The sequence below is a fragment of the Lissotriton helveticus genome, chromosome 10 (genome assembly GCF_964261635.1).
Source record: "Lissotriton helveticus chromosome 10, aLisHel1.1, whole genome shotgun sequence".
In the NCBI taxonomy this organism is placed as follows: Eukaryota; Metazoa; Chordata; class Amphibia; order Caudata; family Salamandridae; genus Lissotriton; species Lissotriton helveticus.
Window position 1 is genome coordinate 103248851 of NC_136071.1, and position 21160 is coordinate 103270010.

Here is a 21160-nt window from a genome sequence, read left to right on the forward strand (position 1 = left end):
AAATTCCAAGATGGCATTTTAATTTTTGTTAAAGATAAGGAAAAGCAGGACAGCACCTAGAAATCAGTTCTAGTTAGGCTGGTTAAGGCTGGCCTTACACTTAAGAAGGAAAAGTGCAAACTTTGTGTTACTGCAGTCTCATACCTTGGTCACACTAGATAAGGGGAGGGCATCAAACTTAAGTTAGAACTGGTTGAATCCATTATGAAAGCACCACAACACAAATATAAAGACCAACTCAGATCCTTCTTTGATTTAGCACAATTCTACTACAAATGTATTGCTAAGTGGCACAATCTATGAGAGCAATCCTTAAGAAAGGAGTCAAACGTGTCTGGACAGATGAGTATAATACTGCTTTTGAATTAATTATTAGCAACATGCCCACTTTAAACCATTTCGATATATTTAGGAGAACAGTAGTAAATCAGGATGCAAGCCTTAGAGGACTTAGTGCTGCTCTTTCACAGGTGGCGGATGGCGAAGAAAGGGTTGCTGCCTTTGCTTGGCACTCTCTTAAAGGGTCTGGGGAACGTTACTTGGTCATTGAGAGAGAGGCCTTGGCTTGTGCATAGGCAATTAAACACTAAGTTTTGTTGATGGGAATTGCTTTTTATTGCCTTGACTGACTGACTTCTAATCTAGATATTCTCAAACAGGAAGGATGATGAGGTCACTCCCAGGATAAAGACGTGGGTGGATAGGCTGAGTGAATTTAATTTTCAAATGGACGATCTCCCTGATGTCAAAAACAAGGCTGAGCACTGCCTGTCTTGCTTTCCCATTGAGGAGGGAGTATTGCCTGACCTATGTCCAATCAGCTGAGTATGTGAGAGTGGCATCGGTGAGGATAAGTTGGTATTGAGAAGAATTATTCAGAGGGGCAAGAGTGGTTCCCCAGATAGGTCTGAGAGAGTGTTAAAAATGGGGGTCTCTAGTTGTCAATGGTTTGCACCTTTGTCCAAATGGGGACCCTTGCTTCTAGTCAGGGAAAGGGGGTACACTCATAAAATAACCCCTGCTCACCCTCTTGGTAGCTTAGCACGAGCAGACAGGCTTATCTCAGAGGCAGTGTGTAAAGCATTTGTGAACACATACAGTAACACATGGACACCACACCAGTTTAGAAAAAAAAGTTATCTTGATCTAAAGAAGACCAAATGGCAAAAATCTACAATACAGTATCAAAAATAAGGTTCTTAAATGGTAGAAATAGTTCAGTTCAATGCAAGTTGTAAATGCAACACTTTTCCAACAAAGTACCTTATATGGGCCACGCACAATAAACAAAAGAGCCGCAGGGAATGCGATGCAACAGTTCCTTGCTCCGGGGTAGGCAAGGCACCTGTTCCTTACTACAGCGCAGGGGAGGCGATGCATCTGCTCCTCATCGGAGATGAGGGGATGCGTCTGTTTCTTACTGCGTTCTGGTTACGATGCGACCAGATGGCGCCTCGATGCGTGGCGACGGTGCGATGCGACAAAATGGCGGCTCGATGCAATGATCAGGACGATGCGTGAACATTTGCAGCTGCACAGCAGGTGCTGCGACGATCTTCTCGTCGATGTGTCGGCACCCAATGTGGATGCAGCGCACTTCTTCTCCGTGGCTTGGCAATGCATCGGGACCAGGTGTGGATGCGGCACGCGTCTTCTCCGTGACTCGGTGATGCATTGGAAATCAGTGCGGATGCGACACGCTTCTTCCTCGTTGCGTCGATCTTCCAGCTCCCAACATCAAACAGTCTCTAGAGGTCCTAAACAGCAGCAGGAACCTCTTTGCAGGTTGGAATTCCCAGCAAGGGAATTCAGGGGAGCTGGGGGGTGAAGTCTTTGTGTCCCTGAGACTTCAGACAGGAGGCAAGCTCAATGTCAAGCCCTTGGAGATCTTCCTCAAGATGACAAAGCAAACAGCAAAGTCCTTTTTCTCCTTTCCTTGGCAACAAGTGAACACTGCAGGCCAAACCCAAATAGCAAACAGCACAGGGGCAGCAATCTTCCTTCAGCTTCTCTGGTTTTTCTCCTTGGCAAATGTTCCTCTTGATTTCCCAGAAGTGATCTAAAGTTCTGGGGTCTGAGTCCCCCTTTTTAAACACATAAATACGTTGTCTCTGAAGGCAGACAGTGTCTGTACCCAGCCAAAACCAGTTCTGTCCTCACTGGTGCAGCTTCCTGGCTGGAGGTGGAGACTGTATTGTTGAAAGCAGACCTGGCCCAGGCAGGTGAAAGGAAATCTCCTCCCCTACTCTAAATTCAACCCAGGTCCCATTCAGCCCAGCCCTGACTCATCAGACTGCTGGAGCCGCAGCCCTCTCTCAGCTCTTGTCACTCACAAGCCAGACATGCAATACACAAACCTAGCAAAGGCCTTCTGGATGGTTAGGCAAGAAAATGCCTACTTTCTAAATGTGGTATTTTCAAACACAGAATGTAAAAATCACCCACACTAAAATATGCACTTTAACATTCTGAGTTGAAGCATACCAAACTGTATTTTTCCATCTTGTTCCCTGGGCGAGTTATGGTTATAAGATGTTATAATCAAACTGCCCATTCTGGCCTATGTGAACAGATATCCTTGCAATAGTGAAAAACTAAATTGGCAGTATTTCACTATCAGGACATGGCACACACATCAGGGCATGTCCTACCTTTCACACACAACGCACCCTGCCCACAGGGGTACCTTGGGCCTACTTTAGGGGTGACTAACATGCACAAAAGGGAAGGTTTAGGGCCTGGCAGGTGTGTGCACTTGCCAAGTCGACATGGCCGTCTCAGACTGGACACAGGCTCTGCAATGGCAGGCCTGAGCCACATTTTACAACCTGCTTCTGTGGGTGGCACAATCAGTGCTGCAAGCCCACCAGCAGCATTTGATTTGCAGGCCCTGGGCACACATGGTGCACTGTACTAGGAACTGACAAGTAAATCAAATACCCAATCATGGAATCACTAATCCATAACAACGTAGGGAGCACTTGCACTTTGGCACTGAACAGCAGTGGCAAAGTGTCCAAAGCATCTAGACCAGCAAAAACAAATGAGGCAACAGCAAAAAGTGGAAGGGAGACTCATGCCAATGGTGCCAAGTCTAACAGAGAGAAACAGACCAACCTGGCACACAAAGGCCACCCTGTAAGGAATATTACCAAGGCTAGGATCAAAGAGTTCTATTGGTTGTTGGAGTTAGACCAACAGGTAGAGGAAGTTGTGAAGGATTGTAATCTGTGTGTAAGGCTTGACAGCATTTAAAGTCCCACTGTTCCTGTGAGGTCCTGGTGAACCCCGGATGAAATTGGGTTTTGACTTCATAACTTATTTACAGTTGTATCCTCTTATTGAAAGTTATATGATTTTGCTAGTGCATTACACGTCAAAATGTGTGGAAACAAAGTGTGTAGGTTCACCGGACACAAAGGTAGTAATAAATTTACTTAAGGAGGAATTTCCCAGACAGGGACTACCCAATCACCTTGTCAAAGAGAATGAGATTAAATTTACCTCTCAAGAGATGCTGACGTTCCTATAGAGGAGACAGTGTTGTACTCACCCCAGGGAAACAGTCTTGCTGAATGCATAAATTGAATGATTAAATCTTGTGTTCCGGGGGCACTTGATGCCTGGGTACCCTTAATTGATGTACTTCCTAAGTTGTGGTAAGTGGATCATAATAGTCCTAACTGTGTAACTTCCTAATACACATTTTTATATATGAGGGGAAGCCAGGAACAAAATAATAGGCCTGTTTGGTGGGAAGATTACATAACATCTTAAAATGTTATGGTGGCACATTTATATTTGCTGTAGTGTTCAGTTCACTTATTGAATAATGTATCCAGTATTGGATCTTTCAAAGATTTACATGCTTTAATCTTCCCTGAAGTTGAAGTTCCACGGTACCATAATAAAGCAGTATGTATCACTATCATAGGCTATAATGGCAATGAAAAAGTCACTTTAATAGCTTGTCCTTTTTTTTAAAAAGGACTAAAATAAACTACGCAACAGCACCCTCTAGAACACTCCCAACAGAGGCTGAGTCCCTCAGATTTCTTATGGCACGTCGTGTGCATGGAGTCTCCCTGAGCACTGCTGAGTTATCTACCTTTGGTATAGTAAAACTTTATTAGTATTACTACTATGCCTTAAAATGCCTTTAACAGGGGCTCTTGATACTATGGCAGTTGCAGGAGGAGCCATCTTTAATCTAAAATCCCCACAATGATTGTGTTCTTCGATGTAGCCCTAAAAGGAAAACTGCTCTTATGGATTCTGAAGCAGCTCTCAAGAGGACAGCGACTCTGCTTTGACCACTTCATAAAGTCAGATAAACAGAGCACAGGAACCAGAGTGTTCCCTGGAGATCCTTCGAAAAGACCCATTCCGGGTCTATAAAGGACAGTTCTTAAAAGGGGAAACAGAAATATTTCTCCTCAAGAACTTACATATTTGAGCTTATATGCCACTCTAGCACCTGGAGTTCGCTCTCCTATGTCCTCACCAGGTCCGTTGATTCAATCATTCTCTTTGCATTGGCTGCCTCGTCCACAGCCACCTTATCCTCAACACTTCCATCGTCGACGATGGTGTTTGTTACTGTGACGTCCGCTGTATCACCTGCGACGTTGACGGCGATGCTTACACCTTTTCGACTACATCTATCCCACCAACAAGGGCTTTGTCGACATTGGAACCGGAAGCTGTGGCTCAGAGACAAGGGCTTCTGCATTTGGTGTCATGGAGTGAGGGTTCAAGCCCCTGCAGTGGTGAGAAGGTTATTTTTATTCATCTCTGTCGACAGCGACCCCTCAGCACTGCAGCGTCTGTGGCCACCTTGTCGCAGTTGGTGGCTGCCTCATCTATGACGTGGCTCCTCACCGTTGGCAGTCGTGAGGAATATAGCTCCTTACAACGTATGTGATTTGATTACGTTGTTAGTACGCAATACCATTGCATCGCAAGTCATTACAACGACTTGCAGTAGGGGGCGCGCTGGACTTAGGAATCGTATTATTTACTATTCCTACTTCAGTTTGCGCAACAGCAGGGAAGGAGTTGGATTTTAAATCCAATACCAGTGCGCCCCCTACAGTAAGGCATTGTAATAACTTGATATGTAATGGTATTCAGACCCCCCAGGATATTGCAGCATAGATTTGCAAATTTAGCAGCAAAAAAATTGAAATTTAGCGGCATTATTGCGGCACCTTATTTTACTCGTAATCATTCCTTTTCAGCCTTAAATCAATGTAAACTGACTTAACAGGGTATTCCACTGTGAAACTGGCATGGTTAAAGTGTGTGCGGCTCTACGGAAGCACAGCTTCAATCTGTACCTCTTGAGAGGGGGCCGTATTTCTCCCTGGGATGTTCTAGCACCCATGTATGCACCCCTGCCGTGGCACCGCTGCCTCCTGGATCTGTCCATTATAAAAAACTGTAATTTCTATCACCCTTTTTAACATTGAATGTATATTGATACTACAACTATGACCCATAGAGGAAGTCCTGTTTTCCGGCTAGAGCGCTTTACTAGAAAATAATGCAGCGAATCAAGTGTGGCAATTTAAGTGACACTTTGTGAGTGGACAAAGACAATGAAATTCATTTAAAAAACGATCCTCTTTTCTGAAACGCAATGGTCTAAAAGGGGCCTTAAAATATCCCCAGCAGTTATGAAGCGCTGCTGCACTGTACATAACTACCAGGGTTTCAGATTGCTTATGTGTGCCATTTTCATAAATTCACTGTAAATATGAGTGACATTCAATGACTATGAGTGACACTTTCTCCTAAACAAAATCAAGCAATGAAGTCTCGGGAAACGGATAAATATCATAAATTACCCCAATTTGAGCAATTAGAAACTCTAGGAATATCTTGAAACTGCAGCAAAGAACCAGAAAGAACCAGGAGGTTATTAATCCAGGGGCTCATCATTTCACGGCTAGATTACAGCAATGCGCTGTTTCTGGGGGCGCCAGAATCAACTTTAAACAAATTGCAGCAAGTACAAAATGCTGCTGCCAGGCTCCTGATGGACCTTCCCAGGCGGCAATCAGCCCGCCCCGCGCTGAAGGCTCTTCACTGGCTCCCGGTCAGAGAGAGGGTGAAGTTTAAGGCACTTTGTATGGCCCACAAAATCCTGCAGGGGAAAGGGCCACCCATCCTAAGGGGTATGGTTCAACCTTATAAGGCCCCCCGCGCCCTTCGTTCCGATCACCAACACCTCTTGCATATCGCGAGAGTAAGAAAGGCCAGGACTGGCGGTAGAAGAGTTTCCGTCAATGTGGCTGCTTTGTGGAATTCTCTTCCGCTTGACCTGCGCTCCGAAACCGGCACTTTACGATTTCGCAAGCTCTTAAAAACCTACCTGTTCCCTGCCTAAATGCTTTGTTCTGTTATGGTGTACTCTCTGGATGAGCGCTGGGATGCCCAAGGGTAACCACGCGCGATATAAACTCAAATAGACGGATACTAGCCTAGTGCCTTTGAAACACAGACAGAGCATTTGGCAAAGCGTGGTGTTTAGCTATCAGGGTCCTCTGGAAAGAAAAATGAATAACTGACCCAGCACTGGTAAATCTGGAAAAACATAACTGAAGGTATTATATTTATGTAGTATAACTGACAACTATCGTCAGTGGCTGGTGTAGCGTCCTAGGTTGTTTCCTGGCAGGTGTAGCGTCCTAGGTTGAAGGGGAAACAAGTAAATTCTTGAAATGTTTTAAAGATGTTGTATTTTGATCCAGGACAAAGAGGATGAATAAGTTTTTGCTTCTCTCACCTACCTCTGAACCGACTGTGGTTTCACAATCCATGAAAGTAAACCCAGTGACATGATGAGCTAGGAAGATTGTTTTACGTGTTAAAAACATAACTTATTTATTGTAACAGCGGAAGAGAGACACTGCCACGCGCCATCTCTTACCACAGCAGATAAAACAGCCAAGTACATGTTTTAGTACACAGGCGTTTTTGCCTTTAAAAGTGAGAGATTTCTAATTTACTGCCCGGAGCCACGGCTGGAAACTTAACCCTATAAAAACGTCATTCATTCGGGGAACCATGTGTCTTGCATTTCTCCGGGACCACCTGTAAGAAAGTGCTCCCCCAAAAGAAGGTGAGATGATGGATTTGACCTCACTGCGGACGCTGAACTTTTACAGTCTCCCCGACAGGTCATTCTACAGACCCCCACCTACGAATGAGGAATGGAAGCTCTACGAAGTGCTGGGCCTTTATCCGGTGATTAATGACCCTGCGCTTCCGCAGAGCACCTGGGAGGCCGGAGAAGGCCTGTTCAATGGCCGAAGAGACACGGGAATTTGAATTTGAATTTGAATTTTGAATTTGAATTTTGAATTTGAATTTAAAATTATTTATTAAGCGCACGTTCACCAGCGGTTTCATGGCGCTGCAACTAGGAGATAACAGGGCGGGAATGGTAAAAACTAAGCTAAAGGAATTAGAACTGCAAGAGGACTAATTAAAAACTTTGGTGAACAAATGAGTTTTAAGCTGTTTCCTGAATTGCGGATAAAGAGTCAAGGCTCTGAGCTCTGGAGGCAGGGAGTTCCAAAAAAGTGGAGCAAGGGTCGCAAATTTCGATCCTCCCCATTTCTTCCTCCGGAACCGCGGGACTGTGAGAAGGGATTTGGTGGATGAACGTAGTTCCCTGGTAGGAACGTAGGGGATGATCTCAGATGAGATGAAAACCGGTGCCGTGCCCAGTCGAGCTTGGAAGGTGATGGAAGCGAGCTTGAACTGGACACGCTCACGGACTGGGAGCCAATGCAGAGATTTGAGGAGGGGGGTGACATGGTGAAACTTTGGCAATTTAAACACCAAGCGCGCCGCCTGGTTCTGAATCTGCTGCAACCGCCTTAGACTATATGCAGGTATACTAGCATATAGGGCGTTGCCGTAATCCAGGCGGGAGATGACCATTGCCAGGGTAATCAGTTTCAGAGCGTCAAAAGAAAAGAAACGGGACACCTTGCGTATAGTGCGCAGTGAAAGAAAGGAAGAGGACACCACAGAACTAACCTGGGAGTGAAGGGTGAGCTGGGAGTTGAGTTTGATGCCTAATGTTTTTACTGAGGTAGAGGGGATAGGTGGAGAACCTAGGGAGTGGGGCCAAAACAGAGAAGACCAGGGACTGGATGAACCACCCGTCAATACCAGCTCCGTCTTGTCTGGATTGAGTTTCAGATGGTTGTAGTTCATCCAGTCTCGGATGTGAATCATAATAGATTGAAAATTAGAGACAGAAGAAGGGGAAGAAGACAGATTAAAGACAAGTTGGAGGTCATCCGCATAATTATACACGGAGACCTCCATCTGCTGCAATGAGAAAATAAGAGGGGCGATGTAAAGGTTAAACAGAAGGGGTGAGAGGGAGGAACCTTGGGGGACCCCGCACTGAACTTTCCGGAAGTCCGCAGAGAAGTCACCCAGGCGAACCGCCTGGGTGCGGTCCCTCAGGAAGGAGGATAACCATACCAGGGCGGTACCCCCGATCCCCGCCGCCCTGACACGGGAAAGTAGGATGGTGTGATCAACCGTGTCAAAGGCGGCTGAGAGATCGAGGAGGACCAGGGCCTGGGTCTGGTTGGTATCCATTCCCTCCCTGAGGTTGTCAAGGACCGAAAGTACTACGGACTCCGTAGAGTGTGCGGGGCGGAAACCGGCCTGACGGGGGGCTAAGACCCCATGCATCTCCACAAAAGAGCTCAAAGTGCAGGTGACATGGCGCTCGAGTACTTTTGCCAAAAATGGCAAGAGGGAGATGGGACGGTAGTTGGCGGGGACCGAGGGATCCGCGCCCGTTTTTTTTAGGATAGGGACAATGATTGCTGTTTTCAATGGGGCAGGTACAACGCCCTGAGAGAGAGAGCTGTCGAGGAGATGAAGGGGGGGGTCAGGGCAAGAGGAAAAAATGTGACGGAGAATGTGGGAAGGGCAAGGGTCTAGGGGGGGACCAGATTTAACTAAAGGGATTATTGAAGCCAGGGATTCCTTGGTCAAAAGGGGAAGGACACCAAGTTGTCCCTTGGGGGGGGGGACACTGAGGATCCACAAAAGTAGGGAAGGGAGGGGGAATGTTGGCTTTGATGGTAGCAATTTTCTGGATAAAGAAGTTGTTAAGGGAGTGACAGAGTTCCGGAGAGGGGGTGGGCTTCAGAGTGGTTCTGTCGGAAAATGCCAGGTTGTGCACAATCGAGAAAATTTACCTCGATTGCTTCTCCGCAGCGAGGACTTTGGAGGAGAAATAGGTTGTTTTCGCCGCCAAGATGGTCTGTTTATATTGGGTCAAGATGTTAGTGAACTCCAGTCGGAGTAAGGGGCAGTAATTTCTCCTCCAGGCACGCTCCGCTCTGCGTACCGCTAATTTGATGGTCTTAAGGTCCTCATTAAACCACAGGTTTGCATCCTTCACCCGCTTTGAAGTGACCCGCTTCAGGGGAGCGATGAAATCGCAACCTGAAGTGAGCCACTGATCAATGGACGTGACCTGGGAGAGAGTAGACAGACCTTGTAGGAGAGGGTAAGAAGCGGTGAGTAGAGCAGATAAGTTGTCGGGGTCTACTCGCCCCCAAGCCCGGACCCAGACATTTTTAGGAAGTGGGGGCTTGACCGGGGGATGGGTGGGGAGGGTAAATGAGATCAGGTGATGGTCCGACCACGTGCAAGGTGAGATGGATAAGGACTTTACAGGGCAATTCAAGGACCAGATCTGGTCTAAGATATGTCCTTTGACATGGGTAGGGGAGTGAATATGGGATGTGAAATTAAGAGATTGGAGGATTTCTGAAAATTCCTTTGAGGAAGGGCATTCTGCGGGGTCAGAAGGCCAGAAGTTAAAATCACCCAGGAGCAGAATGGAGGAGTTATTAATCGTGATCGTAGCTACTACTTCCAGAAAGCTAGGAAGAAACAATAAGGGCGATTGGGGAGGGCAATAGATAAGTACACAGGTGAGAGGGGGGGTAATGGAGGTGGTACGGATAGCCAGGTACTCCGTGGTGGCAATATCTGGCAAAGAGAGAATTTGGAAAGGGAAGTCGGCTCGAGCGATGACCGCTACGCCTCCCCCGGCCCTGCCATTAGGGCGATCTAAACGTAAAGCATAGTATGGGGCTGGTAAAGTGGCCAATAGGACGGGGAGGGAGTCATCGCAAAACCAGGTTTCTGTAAGAAACAGAATATCTGGTGAATGGAGGTCCAGCAGCACCGACAGTACATGCGAGTGGGCTACAGCGGACCGGGTGTTCAAATAATAGGCCGAAAGGGTTTTAGTGGGTCCAGGATTGACAGCACCCCCAGAAGAGTTAAGGGGAATGTGATGAGGGGGAGGAATGACGAAAGCAGGAGACAAACCGAGGGAGGAGATATGGGAACAGGTGGTGGCAGCTAGAGGCCATGGGCCCTGGAGACTAAGAAGTTTTGCCGGGGAATAGATGATACATTGGGCAGAATGACGTGCCCCTCGCCCCGGCCGGCCGCGGACGGGCGCAGACGGGCTTGACTTATGCGCGACTTCGGCGCGAAGTCGGCGCTCCCGCTGCGCTCGTCCGCTGCGCTTGCTCCAGGTCACCATTTATGTCCAGTTGCTGTGAACCACTAGCCCGCTGGCCTGCACGGTGGAGAGGCAGGGCGGAAGTGGTGCAGGACCAGGCAGGAAGTGTCGCTCATAGGCTGACCCTCCGCTCAAACGGCACACAGCCGGGGCGGACCGGGGTCGGGAGCGAAGAAAATGAAGGTAAGTTGGAATCAGTTACCAATCTAAATCAATGTGCCGGCGCGATGCTTTTAGTCAGCAAACAACAATTTTGAGAACACACAAAATGCGCGATGCCATTAGTCAGGACAGAACAGTTTTAAAAGACACAAAGTGCGCGATGCTTTTAATCAGCATAAAACCGTTTTAAAAGACCCAGAGTGCGCAGCACAGCTATCAATCAGCTGGGTTGTGCAAGGATGGCCCCAAGGATGTGCACGTGGCCCCAAGGATGGACCCAGCTAGCCGAGGCGCTCATGCCTTCTGCGTGCGTGTCAAAGCCAGCCGTGCAGAGGTCTTTCCAGATGTTTCCAGGATTTGATTAATGAAGCCTGGCCTGGGGGCGCGCTAATATGGACATACAGGCCCGCCTGCAGAGGATCACAGTTGGATACATGCGCTGGAACTCTAGTGCAGAGAGGACGTGATAGCATCAAAGCGGTGGGCTTTGCCAAAGCGGGGGATGTGAAAACGTTTATTAGCAAACCTCAACATGCTGCAGAAATGGGTCAGGAGGAAGCAGGTATTGGACGGCGGCACGTAGTGACGTGGGCGCGCACAGCCAATTAACAGGCATTGTTTGTTTTGCAGACACTTTTTGACAAATATCGCTGCGATAATAGTAAATATCGCGGCCATCGTGCTAGTCGGACGATTTCGCGATTTTTTCGTGAATCGCAAAATTCTGGAGGGTCTGGGTATTGTGTACTGACATCGCGATCGATGTAACAACCGCGTGGTAAAGGCATTGCATTGTGGAGACAGCATTGTAAACGCTGTTTCCCATCGTGAGCAGTGTTGTCGGCGGCATCAGTGGCATCCACTGTTGTGATCGTTGGTGGTCTTTGTGGCGATGCCAGCAGAGGTAGTGGTCGTCAACTGCATGAGTCAACGGTGGTGTCGTCGACAGCGCTCATCGATGATACCCTCAACAACATTCAATAAATGATACAGTGGCACTTATGGTCTAGGAATTTGTTTGGCAAGACATTACACCACACGTTCTTTTAGATGACATATGGTTTGATTCCATGGATCATGGACGCCTTTTAAGGGGTTCTAAGGCCACCTATACAAATTTCCCTTAAAAAACAGTGCATCATTGAGCGCTGGTTTCCTGGTATCTATTTGTCAATACTGGCGCTATAGAAGTCTAAACACAGTAGCATTGTTAGCCTAATTTAGAGATGAGCACAGTAACAGTTATTTGATTAATTAATTCACTACACCACCCAAACAAATTTTATAGCTTTGGAGGCTTGGAATGGCCCTACCTCTCACTGTTTTATGAGTGTAATGAGTAGTGGTTGAGTTGTCTTGACATTGTCATTGGCAACGCTAGTAGACACAATGTTTGGTGCAAACTGCAGTGTCTCCTGAGGAAGGTCCTGGCACTTATTTATTTACAGATTAAACACTGTATTGAACAATTGAATGCAAAGGACCCTTTGATACAACCCATGGTCCCTCTCCATTAAAGATGTTTATCTCACTGATATATATACTTATTTTATCTTTCTCTATATAGTTATTTTGTCTCTCTATATATACATATATATGTAGACAGAGACAAAATAATTGCATTAGGAACAAAAATTCTATATCATGTTATTATTTATAGTTTCTCTTAAGCACTCCTATACCCATGGGGGTGTTGGCGCTAGCTGGGCTATAATCAATAGAACCAAGGCAACCAGGTTTTCACAAATATTATAAATGCCAAAGGGCTGGTGCTCTAACCTTTACCAGGACATCTGCTACCATTATCCTTTTTTTCCAAAGTCCGCTAGGATGTTTCACAACTATCAGAGAGGTTTCAGCAGTTGTTTCCCCATTCAAGATCCCATCACTCTGAACTTTTGGATTCATGCCTCCATCTGGGATTACACAGTCTCCATAGATGACCCCACTTCAGAATAAAAAAAAAAGGTCTTCAATTTTTTAAATGATCCATATTACACGGAATGGGATTGAAACTATATACGACAATCTCAATAACACCTTTATGGACTAAACTGCTGAGAGTTTCAAACTGCCACTTGCTGTCAAGGGTCAGGTTGTTTCTTAGATGACTTCTAACACCAAACGGGGAATTAGGCATATGCTTTCCCATACTAGAATATAATAGGTGAGAGGGTGTAAAAATAACCAGGAACCCAGCCACAGGGGCAATGCTACTGCTGCAAGTAGATAATAATGTAGACACCAGTGAATTCACTGGCCTCTTTATTGGGTCACGTTAGGGCATCTACTAATCTAAACGAGGTTGTAGGTTCTCTGCAACCTCACCTATTACATTCCGCTTTCCTGCTTATCCTGCTAAATTCTATCATTATCACCGACAAATATGGTCTAACATAGGTGCACGTACCAATCTCGTGCCACAGATCAACAGTCGAACAGGACTCCGTCAGCTGGCAGACTCACCAACTCACGACAGGTTAAAAAAAACATATTTTAATCCTCATTTGTACTCCTGGATTCTGGGCATTGCTTTCCCTCACTCTATTCGGCACTAAGACAGGAACACATACCTTGGCAACTTTTACGACAAAGGTTGCTTTTTCCATGGGCACGTCATTTCTCATTCCCAGTAATTAGATTAAAGTATCTACGACCCTTACAGTTCCTCCACTTCCTGTCGCAATACAAATCTTCGTATTACCGATAATAATATCGCCAAACATGAGATCAGGAGACAGCTAGCAATTGTTCGTCAGTCAGCTTTCACTTACCTCCTATCCCCACTCTTCCAGTGTATACGGACATCTCCTACTACCTTGGAACATAACTTCACTCACAGGGGTATAAGGTTAATCATCTATGCCCCCCCCCATTGTCTTCAATCATTTAATAGAAACTGAGAATGGGGCACATCCACGCCCCTTAGATAGGTCCTATCTCTGTCTCATTCTTTATTTTCTAAGCAGTACACGTTATGCAAGATATCTGCACTATCAGGACTTGAAACCCTCATTCCCTCACGTTCCAAACACGGCAAGTAACTCAGATTTTCTGGCATAGCACACCAATTCCCCCTATTCGTCCTCGTATCCGTACCACATATTCTCGACAAATGCCTAACACCAGATACTCTCACAAATGTAAGACTTTAAGCTATTTCCCAACCTTGGTTGGAGGACTGACTGCTAAAGGCTAAAACGCAGTTCAAGGTATCCAAAGTACCAAAAGCTTGTCTTACATTATACTTCAGCACGATTCTATTACAGGACCGGAGGCTTATGCTATGTCTTCCTATACTTTATAAAACACAGCAGCGAATGAAAACATTCAATTAGTTATAACAAACTACATTGCTCATGATACCTTGCAATGGTAACGCCTCCTTGGTCTTCCATAAGAGCCCCGAGTCCAATCCCATCATCCTCTTTCTTTGCTGCTCACAGCAAGAGATAAGTGCCCATCTATTGCTCTGACTGAGAATGTTTATTTCTCTTTAATATGTCGCTTTGACTTATGAGATTATTTATGCGTTATTTGCACGATTGTTATTGCCTTGTTTTTATGCTCAATATGCCTTTGTCATACCTTGATTTCAGTTCATTGCTTTTGTTTTAGCGCGCACCACAGTCCTTTAGTGTACAATGGATGACTGGGTGACATATGAGGATGACCAAGAGGAGATATATTACGAAGGACAGCAGGAGACTGTCTTGGAAGATAACATTGTGGAGGCTCTGGACGCGTCAGTCCAATCCTCGGTTAATAAGGCTATCGAAAGCACAGTACCAAACACTGTGCAACAGGCTCTAGCTGCTGCACTTAAGCCCATCACTAAGCAGCATGAAAGCTTCGCTAAAAGGCATGGTTTCACGAAGGATAAAGGAAAAGGCACTCCACCAACTGCAGGCGCAACGCAGGAAAATCAGTGGCCGCATGTCAGCGCATTAAATGACTTACCTCCTGCCCCTACAGGGGAGCATGGATTTTCCATTGGTAGCAAGGCAAAGAGTAAACAGAAGGTGTATCCCGATACTGACACAACTAATACCGATACGGATACGACCACTACGGTTGAGGAACCCCCTCCTAAAAAGAGAGCAAAGATGGCGGTTTCCGCCGCACCTGAAAGTGCGCCCAATGCCCTGTTCACTTTCAACCCTAGTGACATTGTACATCCCAGGTCCTCGAATTGGTCTCCGGCTCCAGAAGTAACAGAATACCTGCATGAGAACCTTTGTAAAGGTTTCGACAAAGAGGTTCGTAACCGACTCAGGTCCGAATGTCCTCGACCTGAGGTACCGGAGAAGGTGGCAGAGACCCCAGAGATAGACGTTACTCTCCTCCCCTTTCTGAAAAAGTTCGCTAAGGACCCCAAGAAAGGGATAGATCGCGCTTGGCGTGGATGTCAGGACAAGCTACTTGATGTCGTGGGTCTGCTAGCAAAAATTCTGGAGATGGCAATGGTGGCCAAGGAAGCGGCAACACCAGTTGATCCAGATATACTAGCAGGTTGGACCCAGAGGGCAATTTACCTTTTAGGCAATGCAAATTGCGCCATATCCACCGAGAGGCGTAAGTCCTTGCTGATGCGCATGGACACCAACCTTACAGATCTTGCGGCTGCGGAACCTGGTCCCTTGGCCGAAGGTAATCTCTTCGGAGACCGCTTTGTAAAGGATGTTTCGAAATATGTGGGGACTTTCACCTCCTTAGATAAGGCGAAGTCAGGTATTAAGCGCGTCTTCCAACAAGGAATTTTTAACAGGGCGGACGAGGCAGGGGACGCTCGTCAGGCCGTGGATACAACCAAGGTCCCCCCAGAGGTGACTATGGTCGTGGACGAGGAGAATCGGACTTAACTAGAGGGGGATGTATGACGTTGCAACGCATACTTTTACCACGCATACCTTTACAACGCGGTTTTTACCACGCATACCTTTACAACGCATAGCGCTTAGAGGTGCTGGATAGTGGTAAGTATAATTTTCTATTCCAACTCCAGTCCCCGTGGACACTAGGGAAGGTGTTGGATAGAAAATTAAACTTATTCCCTATCCTAGAGTGCCCCCCAGCGCAATGCGTTGTAATGGTTTGCGTTGTAATGCCAGCGTTGTAATGGTATTGCGTGGTAAAAAATGCGTGGTAAAGGTTGTATACCCTAGAGGGGGCACCTTCTACCCCACTTGTCGACGTTTCAACAGACGATGTTTCCACGGCCGTGGAAACAGAGCGGGTTTCAAAGCTCAAAATTCCTCAGGTAAGCTTATCAGACTTATCTCTACTTCCATTGGGGGGTCGGACTCAGTCCTTTGTTCAGACTTGGCCTATCATAACGCAGGATGTGTGGGTAATTCAGACGGTTCAGGGTTTCCATCTGGAGTTTTACAGCACACCACGTCAGGACAGTTTGCCCAAATCGCTCCATTTTTCCTAACAAGAGTGCAATTTTATACACTCCGAAATAGCAGAATTGCTGCAAAAACACGCGATTACGCCTTGCGACAGCAAGCCTCACGGCTTTTGCAGCAATGGCTTTTTAGTCCAAAAGAAAGGTGGTGGACACAGACTGATTTTGAATTTGAGGGAGTTCAATCAGTACCTCATTTACCAACATTTCAAAATAGAAGGGATTCATTTTCTGACGGATCTACTAAAACAAGGGGACTGGTTGTTCAGGTTAGATCTCAAGGATGCCTACCTGTCCATTCCCATTTTTCCTCCACACCGCCGTTTCAATGGAAAGGTCGGTGGTACGAGTATTCTGCCCTTCCTTTCGGGCTTTCCTCAGCTCCTTGGTGTTTCACCAAGGTGATGAAGCCGGTAGTGGCTCACCTGCGGGAGCAGGGGGTGCGCATGATTATTTATCTGGACGACATTCTAATCATGGCGCAGAACCCGGAGTTTGTGATAGACTCTCAGTCGGCACAGTTGAGTCTCCCCAAATCGAAGTTGAAGGATCTCAGGAAAGAGATTATGTCACTACTCTGCCTACAACAGGTGTCTCTCAGAGTTATTGCCAGAATAGTGGGTTTGCTAGCGTCGTCAATTCAGGCGATCTTCCCAGGACCACTGCATTACAGAGCACTGCAGAGACTGAAAATCCAACATTTACAGAAAGGTCTCACTTACACGGACGTGGTTCCGTTAACCCAGGAGGTGAGACGAGATGCAGTGGTGGCTGGGCCACAGGGAAGCGTGGAACGGAAGAGCCATTTTCGGCTCACAACCCGAGGTCATCTTCGAATCAGACGCCAGCCGTTGGGGTTGGGGGACGCGCTGTGGAGACATCTCCACAGGCGGTCGATGGTCACCCCAGGAGTAGCCGTTACACATAAATTGTCTAGAGCTCCTAGCAGGCTCTTTCGCCATTCAGACTCTATCCCCCAAGCAGACTTCGTGTTGCATCCTGCTACGGATGGACAACATCTCAGCGGTGAGGTACATAAACATGTTGGGGGGAACAAGATCATCTCTTCTAATGGAGATTGCCAAGGATTTTTGGCATTATTGCCTGAATCGACAGATCAGGGTGATAGGGGAGCACATTCCGGGTCAGTCCAACCTAGTGGCAGACTGGAATTCGAGGCACCTCAGGGATTTCAGCGATTGGCAGCTGAATCCGAGAGTATTCCAATGGTTGCAGAACCTTTGGGGTCAATGTCAGACGGACTTGTTTGCGTCCAGGTTGAACCATCAGCTTCCCAGTTTCTTCAGTTGGAGGCCGGACCCAGCGGCGAAAGCAACCGATGCGTTTCTTCAACACTGGTCAGGAGCATTGAATTATTCGGTCCCTCCATTCCTATTAATACCCAGGGTGACGTCACACATCTTCAAACAACAGGCGGAATTAATTCTGGTGACACCCCTGTGGAGGTCACAGCCATGGTTCCCAGTGTTACTGGAGATGAGCTGTGACCTCCCCAGGATACTACCGTGGTCGGAGTCCCTACTCCTGGGACCTCACCGGGAACAGCATCCGTTGATTCTAAAGGGGAGACTATCCCTGATGGCATGGCAGGTTTCCAGCAACAGTGGGAAATGCGAGGGTTTTCGGAGACAGCTTCAGCATTCATCAAGCAGGCTTGGGCTCCGTCAACTAGAAAACGGTACTCTTCAGCCTGGAAGGGCTGGATGGGTTGGTGCCTGGAACGGCACTTGGATCCCGTGGGGGCAGGACTACCCCATGTTGTACATTTTCTTTCTGAAAAAGCAGCCGAGAGTTTGGCATACCGGTCAGTAAATAATTAGATCGACCATCTCGGCGGGACATAATCAGGTAGACAGGAAACCTATTGGTATGCATCCTTTAACCCTTTGCGTGCTCGTGACGGAACCATTCCGTCACAAGCCTCGGGTGGGCTGTGCTGGTGACGGAACGGTTCCGTCACGGCCAGCTCGCCGCGTCTGCGCGGCGCGAATTCCGCGCCTGCGCTGACGTTCTAAAGAGCGGGCGGGGCCGTGACGGAACCGTTTCGTCACAAGCACAGCTCACCCGAGGGCCGTGACGGAGCGGTTCCGTCATGAGTACGGGAGCTCCGCGCGGCCCCGCCTCCCTCTTAGCGCTGCGGCGGAATAACCGCTGCAGCTAAGGGGTTAATTTGTAAGCTTCTTAAGGGTATAAGGGTGGCAAATCCACCTAAACCTAGATACTCTGTCACGGAAACAGTTGTTTGCCAAGTTGGCAATGCTGCTATGTCTTTCAGCTTGCAGACGTTCGTCGGATGTTCGGGCCTTGGAAGTTGCAGGTAGAGTATTTACTCCGGAGGGAGTTTCTTTTACTATTACAGGTCATACGAAGACTCTATCTAGACAAATTGAATATAATGCTTTTCCCAGCAATGAGAAATGATGTGTTGTCCACTGTTTAAAGGAGTACGAGGAATGTACTAGATTGTTGAGACCAGAGGGGTCCACTCAACTGCTCATTGCAGTGCAGAAACCTTTTAAGCCGGTATCGGCAGCAACTATTGCCAGATGGCTTTGTTATATTATGAAAGAGGCTGGTATTGACATTCAGAAGTTTGGGGCACACTCAGTACAGGGTGCCATGGCATCTAAGTCCTACATGTTAGGTTCTAACATTCAAGATATTATGCATTGTGCCGACTGGTCTGCAGAATCGACTTTTAAACAATTTTATTATAAGCCGGTGGGAGACATAACATCAGTTGTATTTAATAAAGCGTTAAACTAGCATAATCCAAAGCCTCCGGTCCTGTAAAAGAATCAAAAATTTGCTAGCATTCGCGCCAAGAATTTTCAATTCTATTAAGGACACGGAGGCGAGGATTAGCCCACCCGGCTATGTACAAGATTATTGTTCATATTACCCACTCGTTTATAGAATGATGACGATTTCAGATACACAGATATTACGAGTTGTTTATTTTTTCCTAGGCGCAGACAACAAGTCTGAGTGAGAAGTTCTTCCAGTTGAAGACTACAGATGGATCTTGGTTCCGTATTAACTTCCATGTTTGAGGATGTTCTACAGTTATTTGTTGATATATGGACTGTTGCAGTTCCAGCAAAGAAAGAGGATGATGGGATTGGACTCAGGGCTCTTATAGAGGGCCAAGAAGGCGTTACCATTGCAAAGCATCATGGGCAATGTAGTTTGTTATAACTAATTGAATGTTTTCATTGGCTGCTGTTTTTTATACAGTAAAGAAAGAGATAGCATAATCCTCGTCTCCGTGTCCTTAATAGAATTGAAAATTCTTGGTGCGAATGCTAGCAAATATTTGATTCCACTCTCAAGGTCGGATGTCAGTCGCTGTCATAAATATGATGATAATGCTACAGGTGGTCTCATTTCTCTCTAGAGTACGAGGGCAACCATCTTCAATACTTACAAATTAATTGCAGATAGTTTGCAAAGCAGAAATCTATACACATCAACAACTTGGGATTTAACATATTTTTCCTCTCACAGCACAGTTTTTTTCCTGTCCACATTGCCACACTATTCCATACAAGTACGAACAGGCAATATCAACAGCTTGCATTCTATTAACCAACAACAATGTACGCCATCAAATACCCTTTCTCAAAATGTCAACAGCTGTGGAATAAGCAGACAATCCGCAGAATATCTCACACCTAGACATATATCCGACATAAGCAACACTTCAGCAGAAGCCCTCGGCAGATCTTACAGCATTTGCCAAGAGTGGAAACTGAATACAGCAGAACTCTACACAATACGTTCACCTTTAGGTATAAAACCATCACAGGATCTCTTCTAACTGAAGAGAACAATAAATATCAGTTCTAAGTACTGCACTACCAAGGTCGCACAGGACTACTTTCTGATGATATCATCCGGGATTCACACATATCCTTTTTAAATTCATCCTGAACATTCCCACCAAAGAGCAAACAGCCCACTCTTGCTGCATCCTCCATGCTCCCACGTGGGCAGCAAAATTAGTTCACTGAGCTACTTCTTTACCCAAAGCCTAGTTCTACACCCAGACCAGTCTTTCTCTCTTGCTTTCTTGCTTTCTTTATGTCTGTGCATAGTTACTAAATTCCATTAGTCTGGCATCATACGCTTTCCTCGGAACTACAGAAATCGCCTTTACTAGGCAAGAGTGGAAGTCATGGCCAAGACATCCAAATTAATGGAAGCAACTCTCTTTATAACATCAACAGTGTACCCTTCACCCGTTGAACACACTACAGGAGTAGATTCTCCTTTATCTTCCAGTTCGCGCTAGGTCAGGATCAATGCATATGTCTGCTAACATTCACATTGCAGTGGTCTTAAATTCTTGCTATCACACAGTAGAACGGAAATCCTTTTCCTTGACCTAATGATTCAATCTTCCACTGATGGTCTTTTCACATCCTTATTCCGCAAACCCATGGAAAGGAATACTCTCCTTTCATACGCAAGTCATCACCCTCGAACCTTATGAGATTCTTTACCATTCTCTCAACTGCTCCGTATTAGGAGAAACTCTTCTCATACAAATGACTGTTTTACTGAAGCCAAAGTTTTGTGTGGTAAACTACATAGTAGAGGTTACCCTAAAAAACTGGTTAAACAATCTATGAAGAGAGCATGGTACTGTCCACGAGAGAAAGTATTGACTCCAAAATCAAAAAAAGAAGCCATAAACAGTAAGATGGTCTGGTCACCACCTTCTCCCCAGTATCCAATCAAGTAAAAAAAAAATGCATACTCAAGCATTGGCCAGTTGTTTATTCAGGCGAATTGCAAATTGAAAAACCACTGCTCGCATTTTGTAAAAATACGAGTATCAAGGATCATTTAATAAGAGCAAGCCTTCCCTCAAGGAAACCATCACAAACTTTAGCTGAAATCTGGGGTCTACCGCCCGAGTGGGACATTTTAAATGTGGCAACTGCAGCGTTTGTTCATGTACTTGTGATACTAAATAC

The 21160-nt window shown here is 46.3% G+C and overlaps 1 protein-coding gene across 14 annotated transcripts in view; it reads left to right on the plus strand.

The window, feature by feature from the left end:
* The window catches only part of MEIOB (meiosis specific with OB-fold), a 1496662-nt gene that overhangs the window by 1473810 nt on the left and 1692 nt on the right, over window positions 1-21160 (plus strand). For 13 of the 14 annotated variants that reach the window (XM_078664882.1, XM_078664879.1, XM_078664881.1 and 10 more), the window contains one exon: window positions 19148-19435. The exons of the other annotated variant lie outside the window; for it this stretch is intronic. In XM_078664882.1, coding sequence (XP_078521008.1) covers window positions 19148-19231 — 84 coding nt within the window. In that variant the 3' untranslated portion in view covers window positions 19232-19435. Of the gene's footprint in view, window positions 1-19147; window positions 19436-21160 lie in introns of those variants that run through there. 14 annotated transcript variants of the gene reach the window in all.